Below are 17,983 nucleotides of genomic sequence, written 5' to 3'. Positions count from 1 at the left end.
TAAGTGTTTTCATAATATATTTAGTTTTTATTTTATTAAAGTTTTGATAGAAAAATGAGCTCACAATTTTCACTCATAACATATATTGCATTTCATCATGGTGGATATATTTATGAAATGCATTTGGTTTACTTTATCCTCAAAACAGAAGAATATGTTTAATTATTTTTATATTTTTTTCATTAATGTTACTACACAGTTATCTTTTATTCTATTTTATACTTGAAATACTTTTGGCAGTAATGCTTTTGGATCCAGAGCTATGTACTAGCTAGGTTAAATTTTATAGTGCTGGTGTTGATATACTTATTGTTTTTGCATAGGAAACTGGTACCAATGCATGCATTATTCGTATGTTTTTGTCATGTTTTATGGTGTAAATATTAATAAATGAAATGAATGTGCATTCAGCAAGTTCATATTTTTATCCATCTTAAAGAGTATTTCTGTTGGATGCTGTTATTTTTTTAAACGTTTGAATAGATTTTATTGATGAATTGTAATTGTTGGTATTTTTGTTGAAGTCCCATGTCTGCTATTTCTGCACTTCATAAAAATATTATGGCAATAAGAAAATTGTTCTGCTGTTATTATTGCCTAACCTAACAGAAAGAGTCAAGTGTAAAAGTTTCAAGGCATAAATCTTGTTAAGGGTCTACATCAGATTTGAAGGAAAATAAAACAATTTGCACTGAATCTTAGTAGTATTTCTTTGTCTTTGTTTGAATACTAATATTACTGCCAGAATTTATGAAAAAAATTCATTTTTGCATGGTTTTAATGCTATATGTATCCCAAATATCATTTCTAACTGTAAGTCGTCATATTTTGATAAAATTGAATGTTTTCTAAGCCTGCCAATCAAATTTATGAAATAAATTACTGGGATCGACTTATTTTTCTAAGGATATTCCTGTTATGTTTAAAATTATCATATTCTGACTTCAACTCCACAAAGTTCAATTTTAAGTTTATTGGTTGCATTCAATATTTTTTGAGTCTATATATATATATATATATATATATATATATATATATATATATATATATATATATATATATATATATATATATATATATATATATATATATATATATATATATATATATATATATATATATATATATATATATATATATATATATATATATATATATATATATATATATATATATATATATATATATATATATATATATATATATATATATATATATATATATATATATATATATATATATATATATATATATATATATATATATATATATATATATATATATATATATATATATATATATATATATATATATATATATATATATATATATATATATATATATATATATATATATATATATATATATATATATATATATATATATATATATATATATATATATATATATATATATATATATATATATATATATATATATATATATATATATATATATATATATATATATATATATATATATATATATATATATATATATATATATATATATATATATATATATATATATATATATATATATATATATATATATATATATATATATATATATATATATATATATATATATATATATATATATATATATATATATATATATATATATATATATATATATATATATATATATATATATATATATGAAACGTTGGATATCTTTGGGAAAATGGCAAATGCCTTCCTGTGTTCCCAGCACAAGCCCAGGAGTGTTGCCTACCTACAAGGTTCCGGTCCTTCCACGAGGAGAAGGTTGTCCGGGAACTCTCCAGGACTAGGAGTTGCAGTTTCTGAGTCACCAACCCACAACAGAATCCACTACCGACTTCGGTCCTCATCACATCCCTCCCCTCCCAACAGGAAATCCCCTCCTGCTTCCTCACAGCAACGCCTCTCCAGCTCACAATCACCAACGCATCAACCATCATCCTCCTCCTCATTACCCAGCCACTCCCCTGCTGTCACTCCATCCCGCATTCCTCCATCGACAAAATTGGATGGTCCGTCCACATCAGGTGCTTCTGCTCCACCATCACCAAACATTCCAAAGTTGCCTCCAAAGGAGGCTGAGACAGAGACTTCGTTCATGGAAATGCCACATGAGGCTCGATGCCCAGACATGAATGGAAACCCATCCAGTAGTGCAAATCCAGAAAATATTGATGGGGAACCTAGATCAAGACCTTTAGAACGTGCCCTGCTACATGCGGTTGCTGGCAGACATCACCAGCATGGAGAATCAAGTAGAAGAAAGATGCGGCAGAAAGGAATTGTTGAAACAGTTTAAGCTACCAAGGCAATTTGGACCATGTTGACCATTTTCATCATCTGCACATTAGGGGTGGTTGTGATTTGGCTGTAAAAGTGCTTTTGAGTTGATTGTTGTGCCCCTGATGACAATGTAGTTGATGTAGTCAATTGTCTATGTGGAAATTAGGTTTGTTTGTAGTTAAAAACATTTTTCATGATGATCATTGTTGAAAAAAGTTGAATTACATGTTGTTATTACTTTAAATTATTCAAAAAAAAATTAAATGTTTCCTTTAAAAAATTATTGTTTAAATTTGTACACATATTTTCCGATTCTAAAGAAAATTTTTCTAAAAAGCTTTTAACTTAGCGTACAATTTTCCGCTTAATAGTGAATATAAGCGTTTATCCATCTTGCAGCAATTTCTTGTTTGGTTGCAAAAATTATTCTTCTGTGGAAAGCCTTAATGGTTTGATGAAAGAGTATTGATCAAATTTCGATCATATTTGCAAATTGGATCCTATTTGTCTTTGTATTGGGGAAACACTATTGGCAGAGTGGCACGGGGAAAATAAAAAGATCATATCTTATAAGCACAAAAGTTATTTTCTAATGAAATCAGAAAAATTGTGCCTGATAATAAGTACAATACAGGGTTAATTAATTGAAAATTAAATACAATAGTATTGTAGAAAAAGCCTGAGTTCCCACAAACTGGGTAACTTAGAGAGCATAGGTTTCATAATTTTTTGTTAGGATCCTACCATCTCTCTCCCCTATCTCGACAGATTTCATGTATCTATCGGGTGCAGAGAGAGGAGAACCAAGATACTGGATTGGAGGACATAGGCTTCAGGTAAAGAAATAGGTAGCGAACCTTGAATTCTAAATACCATTGGACCCTGATATTTTATTACCCATCTTCCAGGGTTTCAACGGCAGTACCATCAAATACAAAATATCAGGGAAATTGAATGTCATTCTTGACAAGCTGCAGAATCAGGATATTCATAATAATGCCTCGAAAGTTTGGGAATAAAATTATAAAGAAGATGTACCAGATGTTGAACGCAAAGTGTTAACCAGTGGAATAGTTTTGTGATAAATCAGCTGTATGCATATAACATTAACCTTAAACTGCAATCTAGAGGCCTTAAAACTAACCATTTACTATAAGGATTAATGCAGTGCTTAATAAAAGGTATTTTTCAGTTGTCCTCACTGAAATTTATAAACATTCATATCAGAAAACAATATAAAATTTTCCTAAATGCATGTAGAAGTCAAGGAAATTGGTTATTCTACAGTAACTCTGCTAATATAGGTGTTTACACCACAGTAAAACTAACTGGGAACTCTTGAGGGGACCAAGTGATAACCACACTGTGTGAAACAGTATTTTAATAGCGAGTGATATGGCACATTTATTAAGCTTGTAAAACAGGCCTTTTTGTTGCCTAAAACATGTTGCCTTTTTTATTCTAAATTAAGTATTTTAAAGCAAAATTAAAAAAACTGAAATAGTTATTTACTTCTGATTAACTTAAGTAAATCAGTTTTATAAAATATACTCAAATATGAAAATTTTAGTACTGAAGGAAAATCAGCATAAAATGTAACCATTATTATGGAAGAAAATAAACCGTTCCATTTTCAGAGATCTATTTTACCAGTTGAGTGTTAACTAGGTATCGAAATATGCTTTCAGTTCATGTGCCTAATGTATTTCATAGTTCTAGGTGTAAGCAAAGTACTACTCTATGGTGAGTGCATGGTCAGTTGAGAAATGTGCAAGTCATAGTTGGATGCAATTCTATTTGTCTGAATTTTGAATGTATGCTCCTTGAAGGAAAAGCATACAAATCCCAATCTAATGACATTCACTTCAAGTGATTCGTCAAATTCATAATATGATGGATTTACATTTCTTTAATAATGAGGTAAGATTTCCATCTTCCTTTTTGAGTGACTGGTGGCCCCAGTGTCTTGCATGATAACTTCAGTTATTTATATTTCAGTAGTTAAGAGCTTTTTGCTGGGGAATACTTCTATATGGTTCTAGGACCATGCCATGAATTTAGTCCTACTTTTGTAAACACTTTTGCCGATCAAGGATTTTGGCAGCTTAATTTACAACACCTACCTTACAAAAGCAATTGCCTAACTTCATATCTAAATATGAAATAAATCATCACAACAAGGACCTGCAGGATGTCATCTGTTTTATTTTAAAATCATTTTGTGCATTTGACCATAGTATTATTAAATGATGAGCCATCAGTATTTAGGGTTGATACATAGTTTTCCTTTTCCAGTTAGAGGAATTAAAGTTGATAATCATCTTTACTCCTTTTATAAGGAAAGAACAACAAAGACAAAAAGGAAGTTTTTCCTGCCCCCATTTCATTTATGAGCTAGCCCATAAAGGTCACCAAGAATATTCTGGAATGATGTACACTATAGTTACAGGAAGGAAATAATACTACCAGAGTGCAGCAAGGTTAATAAATAATAAGCCAAAGTTAGAGAATAAAAACACCACATACACCAATTTTAAGGGTTTTTTAATTTAAGTAATTTACATAAAGGCACATATTTTAAATTCTGGTAATGAATTACATTTCATTGATTGGCATTCATAGGAGTAGAGCATAGGACTACTGATCAGAGGGCCTGGGTTTGATTCCCAGGCAAGCCTCTCTGGGCACCAGCAGCTCCACCAAGCTATGTGGTTTTTTGGCTACCAGATCTTCCAGGGAAACCATAACGACCCCAGGGAAAGGATCTAGCCTCCCTACCCTGATGTGTGAATTTCACATGCCATCAGGCTTAGTACTGAGTGAACTCTACCATCACCTACTAAACCGACCTTGGGGTTGATCACTGTGATTATGGTTTATCATTACACTAATGCAGTGGCTTAGGGGAAAGTGTGATCCAACATGTCGCATCTTCTTGATTAATGAATTCAGATCTTTCTTAGATTTTTTGAGAGCAAGTCCATTGCATTTATATATTCATCATTCACTTACCAAATTTAGACCTATTATTTTAACATAATGGTGACTTCTGTCGTATTTTCCTGGCACAGTATGGACAAGATTATCGGGTCTAACATGAAGATAAAGTTTGACTTGGATTTGTTTCAGCTTGATGTTTAATTTTTTTGTTTTTTTTTAAGGTCTCTCTCACAGGGTTCCAATGGCTTGGATTAGTTTCATACCTTACTGTTCCAATTTTTTTTCTTGAAGTTCTCTGGCACAGGATTCAAATTGCCATGACGTCCTTCTAATCCAAAATAGCCATAGCAATGGTGTTAAATATCTTGTGGATGTATGCACGGTTACCGTGAGCCTTCTGGTTGTACAGATTGGGGAAGAATGATCTTTTGGACAAAGAGAGCTCATTTTTTGTCATTTCACCCTGCATATTTTCATACAATTGCAAAAAGAATGTTGCAAGATATGCAAAAAGGTGTGAAGGAAAGTTATTAATATCAACTGTACGAAATGCAATGGGGAGGGAGAGAAAAAAAGTGAGTAGCTACAGACAATGTAGCTATTTTCAAGCGAAGCACTAATTTCTGTCATCTGAGGAAACCGTTCACTTAAGATTGTTGCATATCCATCAGGGATGAAAACAAACAAATGCTCTAAGCAGTTAGGGATACATTTTTAACCATTGATTTTGCTCTTGCCTCTAAAGGAAAGTAGTGGGCGCTGAAAAGAAATACTACCTTGATCAAAAAGTTCCCGGAATAACCACCGTGTGGCGCTCCCATAGTTCCGATTTGAGTTCTGTTTTTTTTGTTAAATTGGTACATCTGTTGTTGATATTCCCTTTAAATCTTAGTGTCATAACTTGACATTTGCAAAAGTTACGTAGCCAAGAGTACATCTATCTCTGTGTGTGTTGGCGATTTTTTACAATTTCAGAAATGGATTTAAATTTGCAACAACGAACTTGTATTAAATTTTGCGTAAAAAACGGATTTAGTGGCGCACGGACGTTGGAAATGATGGAAAAGTGTTTCGGCAACGATTCTCTAAAAAAAACGGTCGTTTACCAGTGGCACGAGTGGTTCAGAAGTGGTCGTGAGTCAATCGAAGATGATGAACGCAGTGGCAGACCATCGACATCGAAAGTCGGTGAAAAAATTGATAAAGTAAAAGAAATGTTGGTCAATAACCGCAAATTAACCATCAGAGAAATAGCGGAGGACTTGAACATTGCCTATGGATCCGCCCAAGACATTGTGGTTAATGATTTGGGTTTCCGTCGTGTAGCAGCAAAGTTGGTGCCAAAATACCTCAATTTCATGCAAAAAAGAGACCGTGTTGACGTCGCAAAAGACATGATTTGCGAGGCTGAATCCGATCCCACATTCATCAAAAGGATCATTACTGGAGACGAGACGTGGGTTTATGAGTACGACACGCAATCCAGACATCAGGCAAGTGAATGGCGTTCACCAAATGAGCCGAGACCAAAAAAACCACGTCGTTTTCAGTCAAAAAAGAAGGCAATGCTGACGGTTTTCATGGATTACAACGGTGTAGTGCATCATGAATTTTTGCCAGAAGGCCAGACAGTAAACAAAGAGTATTATTTGGGCGTTATGAGACGTTTGCGTGAAGCAATTCGCCGAAAGAGACCAGAAATGTGGGCAGAAAACTCGTGGATTTTGCACCATGATAACGCACCGTCGCACAGTGCTATCATTATTCGTAATTTTTTGACGAAAAATGCAACAAATACCATCCAACAGCCACCGAATTCACCTGATTTGGCTCCCTGTGACTTCTTTCTGTTCAATCGAGTTAAAAAACCATTACGGGGAACGCGTTTTAGCAGCCGAGAGGAAGTAATGGAAAAATCGCAGGAAGCACTGATGGACATACCGAAAACCGACCGTAACTTTTGCAAATGTCAAGTTATGACACTAAGATTTAAAGGGAATATCAACAACAGATGTACCAATTTAACAAAAAAAACAGAACTCAAATAGGAACGATGGGAGCGCCACACGGTGGTTATTCCGGGAACTTTTTGATCAAGGTAGTATATTAAGCAGGATAGCATCTCAAGTGGTTCAAAAAAGCTTATTTGAGGATAATGGAATAATCCTTAAGGCTTTATTCTTTTTGGGCATGAAAAATCTGAACCAAGGTTTGGATACAAAAAACACAACAAATACATGCCCTGAAAGAGTATGGTGTTAGGGATTGTTCCTTTAACTAGTATAACAGCCATTGTAATATCTGTCCATTTACTAGTCGCAGTAGTCCAGTGGGTAAAGCGTTGGACTGCTGACCAGAGGGTCCTGGGTTCGCTTCCCAGGGAAGGCACTCTGGACACCTGCAGCTCCACCCAAGCTATGTGATTCTTCAGTTACCAGGTCTTCCTGGGAAACCATAACCGGCACAGGGAAAGGAACTGGCCCCCCTACCCTGATGTGTGAATTTTCACTCGCCGTATAGGGCTTAGTACTGGGTGAACTCTACCATCACCTACTAAACCGACCTTCGGGTTGATTACTGTGTTTATGGTTTACTAGTTGCCTCATTGGTAAAGAAAGTGATAATTATCTCGCCTACATCCTCTTTCATAAGAAAATCAGAAGCATTCCAGGTGGAAGAACAAAGTATACTTTTCATAGTGGTAACACGCAATTAATACAGGATGCATCATTTAATTGGGACTCGGCAGCCAATAAATGATGAGCAACTCATGCAAAACTATAAAATAGCTTTTCTTTGAATTTTTATGGGTAAAAATTCTGTTAGATAACATATTGAGGAAAAAAATAGGAATTTTGGATTGCATTAAGGGAGATAGAAAGTAGGTAGAGCTAAAGCAGGAGTTAGTTTAATAACAAGTTAGTGGTTTAAGGGTAGTGTCATATTATTTAGCACTTAGAGGAGTACAACAGTGTATAGTGCCGTCAACCATTAAAAATCAATCCTAACTCAGTAGATTACTTCAAATAAGGATAACATGCGTGTACATCTACTTTTACATAGGCTTATGCACATATCTACGAGTAGGATATCTTTGATGCCAGTGATGCCTTGCCTTCAGACTCTATATATTTACTCAGATTGATTGGAAATGGTGGAGGGTGGGTTTGAACTTGAAAGCGGGAAGTAAATTGAGTATCGTACTAATGTAGATATTATGATGATATCAATCAAATAAAAGAGAGAATATAATGTGATATAGCATCATCAGATATGATGATTCCGCATCACAGTGAAATACATTGAACCAAACCAAATAAATTCTGTGGAAAAGCACATTATTTATTCCATTTGATCGATATACAAAACTTTCACTCAGTGAAGCCTGATCATGTAAGGTTTATAATGATGATAATTCTTTGGGTTAAACAGCAAACCATTCATAATGAGAACCGTGGATACAGTAAGTCAAGGTGGACTTAGTTGTATGTCTTTCAAAAAAGATGTGAAAATTAGTGTTATGCTTCCAGGTCCAGGGAATTCCTTCCATCCAAATTATGGATATCCATTCCTGGTGGTAAGGAATTCTTCAAACAGAATAGGCTTACCACAAATGCTTTTCCATGACTGAAATACATCTGACTGACGTGCACATCATAAAGGTGCTGGACCTTTACCTTGATTTTAGTGAAGGCAGAGGTGTGGGGTCCATTAACTAAAGCCCGGAGCCAAACTGATTTCTAAAAGAATAAACCCTAATTATTTGATATTCAAGTAGTTAGTGACAATAAAAAAAGATTGTCAAAAAACCAAACAAATGCCACTATCCCATTTCATATGGTGAACAGATATTTAAACATAATGCCTGAGGAATGAAATATCTAATGATAAATAGAAGATATCTCCCTCAGTTACCATGCATAATTACAATTTCAGAATTGCAAATTAATCTCGTTCTCCCATTGAAATATGCCATCTTAATCTCTTTACATGTAGGCAAACAACAGCTGATACCTCTTAGGTCAATTTTCAACACTCCATTGATTGCTCACCAGGCTCGTTTTTAATATAACAATATGAAATCACAAAACCCATTGCACAAATGAAATTTAGCTATGCTTGTAGGCTGGTTTATTTTGCTTCCGAATTATAGCATGCAACGAAGGACATTCCATATTTATATGTACCTAAATTTTACATGGGGTTATGTGGCAAAGGGTTAAGGTCTCCATATATCAGCCTCGTTCTGATAGAGAAAATTTATTATCGGATGTAAAACATTAGTGACTGTCTTAAAATCTTTTCATTATATCATGCCTGTATCCATTTACAATATTTTAATGCTAACTACTTCGGATAGCAATATTGAGTTTTTATTTGATTTTCAATCCCAAGGATCAAAAAATAATTGAAGCACCAATAAATTTTCGCTCCACAAATAAAATAGTTTTGCATTATGAGGAATAAAACGTAATATTTGTCTAGGAAATCTTCGGATGATAATAAAAATTCTCTCTTTTAAGTTTCTAGTATCCCATGCCTAAAATTTAAATTTTTACTAGGATATTTCTTAGAGACTGGCATATTTGAAAGATAACTATTAATTAGTTTTAGTCACTATCTGCAGAAATTCGACATAAACACACTAGCTAACTGGGTCCTTGCCCATGCCATGAATCTTAGAATTACATTCTTAAAAATGTAGGAGTTTTATGACACACTACAAACATCAAAATGTTGTCAGCCTTACACATTGCTAAATTCATGTTTTTATTGAGTAATAAAGCTAATTTAAACCTTCAAATTCATAAGGCACACATTATGAACTCATCAGTAATGGCATCAATGAACGTTGACAATAAGTAGAATTCGTATACATACTTTTGGAGACACTATTCTATTAATTAGTATCTTCACATTCCAATTAAATAATTGAATAGGTAAGGAAATAGGGAAAAATGTCTATGTATTGGCAGGAAATAATAGTATTTTGCTCAGTCCTGCCGATAGAGTGGACATTTTGTAGAATTTTTAGTTTGCCAATTAATGTCCGCATGGCTGAAAAATAATTCCAGTACTTATAAAGCTACCGTATACAATTAAAATCAGTTGTAAAAGTCATCCCATGCAAAAATCACACGAAACGAGTTCTCTTAAGACTAACCATTGCACCAACTAAATAAAAGGTAGTGGTGCCAAATCCTACTTGACATGAAAGTTCTCTCACTTAGTTCGTTTGGCCCCAAGGAAGATAAATGAAAAGTCAAATATGAATTAGAGATTCTTACGAGAAAAATGTTTCAGTGATATCCAGAGAAGAACAAAATAAATATTTTAGCAAAAATGATGCACTAAATTACAAAGATTTAAAACACAGATTGTTCCAATTTGTACTTCGGCAGAATTTTTTATTTACATAATATCAATTATGCTACACGATACAAGTTGACCTGGGTTGGGGAAAGAAATGTGCTTTTTCTTGAATTTTTGTGGGGATACGAAGTGGAAAGTTTTGCCTTCATAAATTACTGTCGTTCATTTTAAGGCAAATTCCAGTATCCAGTTACTGGCTGGCACTCAAATTCAGTACAAAAGAAACTAATTTTCATCAATTAAATACTAAATAAATGAGTATAAAAGACATTAACTACTTTTGCTCCCCAGAAGAATAATTTTAAACAAACTTTCGGCCACCACAGCCGGTATTTTCAACTACCAGAAGTTCCATGCCAAAGGCAGATCAATTGCAATGTTTCCAATTGTGTTACAGTTGGCCGATCCTCCTATAAAGCTGCATATCATGATAAATATACGTTGTGGGCGGGGAAAACATAAGAGAGGACTAGTTTACACATGTTTTATTTATTCTTAGCAGCTGCTATACCAATACCAACAATCAGAGCGACTAGAGTGAATCCTTGAGCGGCAACTCGCAAACGCATCATATACTGTGACATCACTCGATTTCCTGATCGAAAGCTCCATAAACCGTAAGTGAGTGCTCCGGCCGTGGCCATACATCCTTGGAAAAAAGAAACGCCAATAAATAGACACACCATCAATTATTCAAGGACGAATACTTCCACAAAAACCTTGGCCTACCAATTGGGACTAGAGGATTTTCTTTAACTTTACGGATGAACTTTTCCTTAGAAGTTTCATCAAATGCCATCCGACCGCTAACTTCATTATGTAGGGGTAACCAGTCAAACTCGGAGGGTGGGACCTCTGCCTTCTTATTTTCCATTCTACAAAATAATTCTGTGTCAATGGATTAAAGGGTAATATACTCCTTGATAGAAAAAAATCATATCTTAGCTCATAGAATAAGATTCATGCAGCCCATTTACTCGAAAATACATTTTTACCTTCGTTAAAATTTACTCAACTAAATTATTTCAAAATACGAGCTCAGTCAATCAGAAATGATCGGTAATTGCGACGTGCACTGCACGGCAGTCGCACCGCATTTGTTAGAGCGGGTTTCAAATTCAAAAGAGGACGACACTGGCGAAACTAGAAAATTAATTGGCATCACTGCAGTAAGACGAAGATAGTTGTCAAAAAGTTTGAAGACTGTTTAAATTAACTCTTAAAGTTGAACTGAATGGAATTCGGCCAGCTCGAAATCTTACTTTTAAGGGATTGAAATGGATTATCTGTGTTCCAAGAACCAAACTCCGATGCAGGTTAGTTTCTCAGATTTGTTATCACTAATTGGGTTCTAGATGTTAGTGTTTCTTTGGATTAAGGCAGACGTATTTTATTTGATTCGCTATTTCTTTTTCTCACTATCGTACATGCTTGAGCGCGCGCGTGTATGTGTGTTTGTGTGTGTGTGTATATATATATATATATATATATATATATATATATATATATATATATATATATATATATATATATATATATATATATATAATGGGCTGACACAATATAACACAAATAGAAAAGGATAGACACATTTAAAAGAACATTCACACGGTAAATTGTTCGAGCTTTCGGCCCTCTCAGAGGCCTTCTTCAAGAGAGACTATATATATATATATATATATATATATATATATATATATATATATATATATATATATATATATATATATATATATATATAATGATTAGCATGACTGCAGTCCAGCATCTAACTAGATGCAATTGAGTAGCAGTTGATGACAGTCCCTCACAAGATCATGAGTTACCACTTTCCAATTTAATTCATAGTCAGGGCAGTGCAAAAGTATAATGACTATTTTGTAAATTATGCAAAAGCTAAGTTATATTTAATTTTTGTACAGATATATGCATATTAATTCACTGCTCTGTAACATGGGACAACATAATAATGCTCCATCTGTTATTTTCTTCCTCAAATGCTCTACGTAATCTGATATAATAGTGTTCCTATTATTTATTATTTTGGCAATGACAAAATAGAAATGGTAGCATTATCACTCCTCTTACTTTTCAATGAAAAAACATCGTTTGCTCATCAGCAAAAATTTTAGAGTATGGCATGTATTTATCTAGGAATAATTTTTCTATTGAAGAATATAAATTGCTCAGTAGAATTACTGGATATATTGTTCTGCCTCTCCCAACAAAAATAGACATCAGTCAATGAAAACTTGATTTTACGAACCCTAAATTCCCTTATCACCTAATTTACATATCTTTTACTCTCTCGTCAGCTCTTTATGTTGGTAAAAGAAATCAAAACGTCATATTTACATTTCTGAAACCAGAATTAGTATAAAATCTCATGGCTCTTGAAGATGAAGTCAATTTTTATTGTATTATTATAATGCTATGCATCAGTGGATATTTCCTTGGACCTGAAGACAATTGGATAAACCCCTAACTCAAGTCATGGAATTCTGCATATGACGGAAGTCAATCATTCTTCTTTCTTGAATTTTTTTTCCTTTTATTTGATGTCTATACCATTGGTTCTCCAAATAAAGGCTCAATACTCATTATGCATGGCACTATAAAAGTAAAAAGATTACTTTTTCATGCATGAGGCATAACATTGTTCATTAATCCTGTGCTGAGGAGTGTGTAAATATGAGGTATTAATTGCATTGATTTGTATGAGGAGCTGTCTGAATTGTAAAAAAAATATGTAAATGGTAATTAAAAGTGGTAAGGGAATACAGAGTTTGTAAATTTGTGGTTTCACTGTTCATGCGTGCATTGAATGATGGCTGTTTAAAATCTTTTGTTGGGATGTATTGCACAAAATAGTAAGTAGAAGATGAACAACCCATCTCTTGTGAAACACTTCACTCTTTGTGGCAGTGGCCCACCCAGTAGTTTTCTTCACAATTTGCTGTGACACTTTGTTTTACTTCTGATAGTTTCTTATTCATACTATGATGAATGATTTAAATTGTTTCACCTCTAAATTTATCACCTTTGGCTAAAATCTGTACCTCTTAACATTGTAGGTCTGATTCAGCCTATTTATTCTCTTGTATTTTTGCATTTCCAAAATTTCTTTGGAGAACATTAGTATGCTAATAAATCAAATCAATCTTTATTTGTTAATAGTAACACTTGTCACTATAGATTTCATCAAAATGAAAACATATAAACATACATTCATTACCGTGGTGAAGAGATACACATGTATTATAATTTCAATCCTTAAAAGTATAGTTCAAAATATTCACTTAAAGAATACTAGGGGTTAAAAATCAACCAAAGCTCAATTACCATCCCTGGGGACGATGCACGAGTTGGGCATCAAAACGTCGGCCAACATGGAACCCCTAACATGCTGGAAAACCCGAGAAAACTTTATCAAAAAAAAACTCAATTACGTTTTTGAACCTATTATAAAGAATAGAATAGAGTTTGTTATAGAATTTTAAGGCAAGGCTATTTGACTGGTTCATTGGGTATTCACCAACTTATTTCTAGATCTTGTATTATGGCTATGTATATTTCCTCTTAATAAATAGTTATTTACATTATCTTTTGAATTAATTAAGCACTGGTTAATGTATGTGTTAAAGATCGTCATCACTCTTAGCCTGACAAACAGTGGAAGGCAGTGATCATAATGGCCAGAGCTGGTTATAATCCTAAGTACTTTCTATTGTAAAATAAGCAGAGCTTTTATGTTACTTGTATGCCCCCAAGATATCCTCATTGCTAATGTATACTGTTTGCCTTGTACCAGGTGATATTTTGTTTTGCATTTTTTAGTACATACTTCAGAAAGGGATTTTCCCTGTGTCATTTTCTCTCATAGTTATGCAGACAGTTTGTGAGATCTTTTGTTAATTGAAAGAGATTGGTATTATTTGAGTAAGATAGATTTAATCACTTTTGACCCCTCTCATACCATTGAAGAATGATTATATTTTTCCATGGAAGAAAATTTATTAAAATTGTTTTCATCACATCAAACACTGCGCAACGATGTCTGATTATGAAAATGTTGAAATTTATTAGCATTTAAATCACAAATTAGTTTTGAAAATTTCACCAGCAGTTTCCAGATTAGGAAATGTGACTTGCTCAGACACAGTAATACACGAGGAAATTATTGAGCATTTAAACATTACCACTTAAATAGTAAATAAATTTGATGATGCATAACCCTTGCAATTAAGTGTCATGGGTTTGGCAAGCAATTTATTTTTATGATGTAAATATTTTTAATATTTAAATCATCCACTATGCACTGTAAATACAAGTTATACTTGTTATTCCTCCCTGTCTCCTCTTGATATTCATATAACTTATAATAGATGAAGTGAAGAGTGGGTAATGTAGAATATAAATAACACATTTTATAAGACCTGAATATTTTATAAGATCTGAATGTTGACAGGAGTCCATTTTATGCTTATAATGAACTTTGTATGCTCTTCAAATAAATATTGTGGCTGAATGAGTGGATTAAGTGAAATGGCTGTGTTGACAAATGACTGACTTTAAACGAAAACAATAAAATTGCTTTTATCATCCTTATGACTGGTACAGAATTTGGGAATCAATGGAATGTAGTGTCATGCAGTAGTCTTGGATTCGCAAATGTGAGATTCCTTACTACCTTCTGGGCTCTTCTTTGCTCCTAGTGTATCATGGTGCCATTAGACTCATCACTCGCAAAATATATTTATTCATGCCAATGTGCTTGGATTCTGTTTTTTTGGCAACATGAGACTCAGAAGTGCAACAGCTGAAAAACAGAATACATAAACATCAATGTCTTTGAGTAGTCAATAGTCTAAAATGTATTTTATGCATTGATCTAATGTGTAAAAGAAATAATTATCACACACATGCATTAATAATATTCCAAAAATGTATTTTATGCTGTGTTTAGAGTTATATTCCATGCAATTGTTTGATTATAAATAAAGAGCACTGTAATTTTTTTTTGCAAGCAGTGATGAGGCATAATACATGTGCTTGATGCAAAATTATAACCATAATCTTTCCTTAAAAGAAATATAGAATTTTGCACCTTTTCACATTTTCTTTCTGTTAATCAATGATAGTGGTATTGGTGTCCATCAAATGCACCAAAAACATTTTGCCTAATACTGGCAAACATACTCTTCCAAAATACATTATTAAAGAAGATGCATTTGCCCAAAAGAGAAATGAAATATGGGTCTTATCTTGTCCTACTATTTGCTCACAATATTTATATGCAATGGAAAGTTAAAATAACATATATTTCAGCATTAAAAATTGTTATTTTTATTAATTTTAATTGTTACATAGGTATTAATAGTGGGATCTGGCATCAATTAGTATTCATTCACAATGAAAACATATATGCAACATTTATTTACATGATTAAGAAAACAATTTTTCGATCGGGCCTGTTTGTGTCGCATGAATTTAACTTCCATGATAGCCATGATTTGTTCCCAATACATGCATATAAATTTGCATAAGCCACACACCTTGCATCTTAATATCGCCTCAAGGGCCCCTATGCTTATGACTACGATTACATATAAATTCGTATTCACTCAATATATTTGTATTCACCTTTCTTATCTCTTTCCTTATTTACCCTTACCCCATCCTTTGACTTGTGGCATTAGCCAACTAACCTTATTTGTGCTTTGTTTTGAAAGGTAAACTGTTTATGGCTATTGGAGACATTTAATTTATTCAATCTGATACTATGCTTGGTAAGGCCAATGAAATTTGTTATCTCCATTCACCTTCAGTGTTACATTCAACTGACCTCTCCCATATTACTTTGCAACTGTTATCAACCCCTGCTGTATACCTTGCCCTCCTCTCATCTGTCTTTTCACCCTCTGCCCCTCCACAATCTCTCTCCCCCAAACATAAGTATTTAGTCACTTTCCAGGTTGTATGGAAAGGTGAAGGTACCAACATATGATTTCATAAAATAAAGACTGGTGGCCATATTAAATTAGTTAGTAATTTTCCAGTCTCTATTTTAAGGTACAACACGTTTCGCCAGCATGCGGCATCATCAGTACCTGATGATGCTACAAGTCGGTGCAATGTATTGGATCTTAAAATAAATTCTGTGAAAAATTACAAACTCATTTAATGTGGTCATCAAAAAATTCCATAAAGTGAAGCCTGAAAGGTTAAAGACTGGTGATTTAACTTTCATGCTCATCCAGTGCCTTCAGCAAGGATTGGCCGGCAACTCATGTGCTGAACACAAACTGTCATACTATTCTACAAAACAAAGTATTATTCACTGATTAAATTGATATTTTCGGATTCTTAAGTGTAATTCAATAAAAAAGGGACTCTAAATATGTTTTCAATTGTGTAAACTCTGCCCTATAGCTCAACAGGAAGAAATATCAGAGAATGTGACTCTTAATCAAGACATAATACAATAATAATTATTATTATATAAAAATTTTATTGATTTTTGTTGGGTTAGTGTTTCATTATGCATGTGCTATTGCATGATTATTTGTTTATAAGTTTCATTTTGAAAATATTAAGACACTGATTTTTGCAAGGTAGTCATTTCTCATTTTGAACTATGGCTCCATCTTTGAATCTAATGGAATTCCACGGAAACACGCCTGAAAAAGGAGCAGCTTATTGAATTACTCTTAGGTGGCACTAAAGAATTTTAATAAGGCACCAATGGTTACTGTTGTGGTGGAATTATGTTCTTCTGGGTTGCGTAATAACATTTTGATTTTGGCTCCCCATCACTCTCTCTCAGGCTATGCCAATGACAATAAAAACTGCGAGCACTCCTTTTTTCCATAATAATTTGAATAGCAGGTAAAATTTATGCAACATCATCTTCAGTTTTTTGAGTAAGCCAAATAAAAATCAGGCTCCAGCCAAGTAATGTCATTACTAATGGTACAAAAAAGCTTCTTTCCATGACCTACATTTGCTTAAAGTCATAATTATTGGTCGGTTTAAATGGATGTCTTAAATTAAATCTCAATGTACCCCAAATTTAAAAGAAAACCTTTAACATTGAAGATGAAGAGTCAGTGTCTCTCTTGCCATTGCCCATGTTGCCCTTAAATCTATATTTGTATCATAAAACCAGCTGCTCAAAAGTTCTAGATAATATTGGAGTAAGATAGCATTTTGGCAGTAAGTTACAGGAAAAATATTATGCATATATTGAGATATACAATTGGATGGAACTCAACACAAATTTTTAGATAAATATGAACCTTATGATGTAACCAAAATGAAATTTTCCTGACCTTCTATATCTGAAGGTGACTCCATCTGTATGAAATTTAGATTGGAGTATT

At 33.2% G+C, this 17,983-nt stretch overlaps 2 protein-coding genes across 3 annotated transcripts in view; one reads left to right on the top strand and one right to left on the bottom strand.

Moving 5' to 3' along the window:
* ema (C-type lectin domain containing ema) overlaps positions 1-2,824 on the top strand; it is a 42,939-nt gene extending 40,115 nt beyond the window's left edge. The window contains exon 20 of the mRNA XM_071588873.1: positions 1,714-2,824. Within this exon, the coding sequence (XP_071444974.1) occupies positions 1,714-2,304 (591 nt within the window). The 3' untranslated portion in view covers positions 2,305-2,824. The remainder of the gene's footprint in view (positions 1-1,713) is intronic.
* An 8,255-nt stretch (positions 2,825-11,079) lies between these two features.
* LOC139691174 (HIG1 domain family member 2A, mitochondrial) lies at positions 11,080-11,687 on the bottom strand. Of its 2 annotated transcripts, none has more exons than XM_071588895.1 (3): positions 11,597-11,687; positions 11,331-11,476; positions 11,080-11,250 (listed from the first exon to the last, which is right to left on the bottom strand). In XM_071588895.1, the coding sequence occupies exons 2-3, from the start codon at positions 11,473-11,475 to the stop codon at positions 11,087-11,089; spliced, it is 309 nt and encodes a 102-aa protein (XP_071444996.1). In that variant the 5' UTR covers position 11,476; positions 11,597-11,687; the 3' UTR covers positions 11,080-11,086. The 2 variants fall into 2 exon arrangements, with proteins under 2 accessions (XP_071444996.1, XP_071444997.1); XM_071588896.1 differs by having other exon boundaries at positions 11,331-11,489; positions 11,597-11,680.
* Positions 11,688-17,983: the final 6,296 nt, after the last annotated feature.

The sequence above is a fragment of the Hetaerina americana genome, unplaced genomic scaffold (assembly GCF_022747635.1).
Source record: "Hetaerina americana unplaced genomic scaffold, ioHetAmer1.1.p SCAF_30, whole genome shotgun sequence".
Taxonomy (NCBI): domain Eukaryota; kingdom Metazoa; phylum Arthropoda; class Insecta; order Odonata; family Calopterygidae; genus Hetaerina; species Hetaerina americana.
Note: the sequence above shows the minus strand (reverse complement) of the source record. Positions and strands in the feature narration are given on the sequence as shown.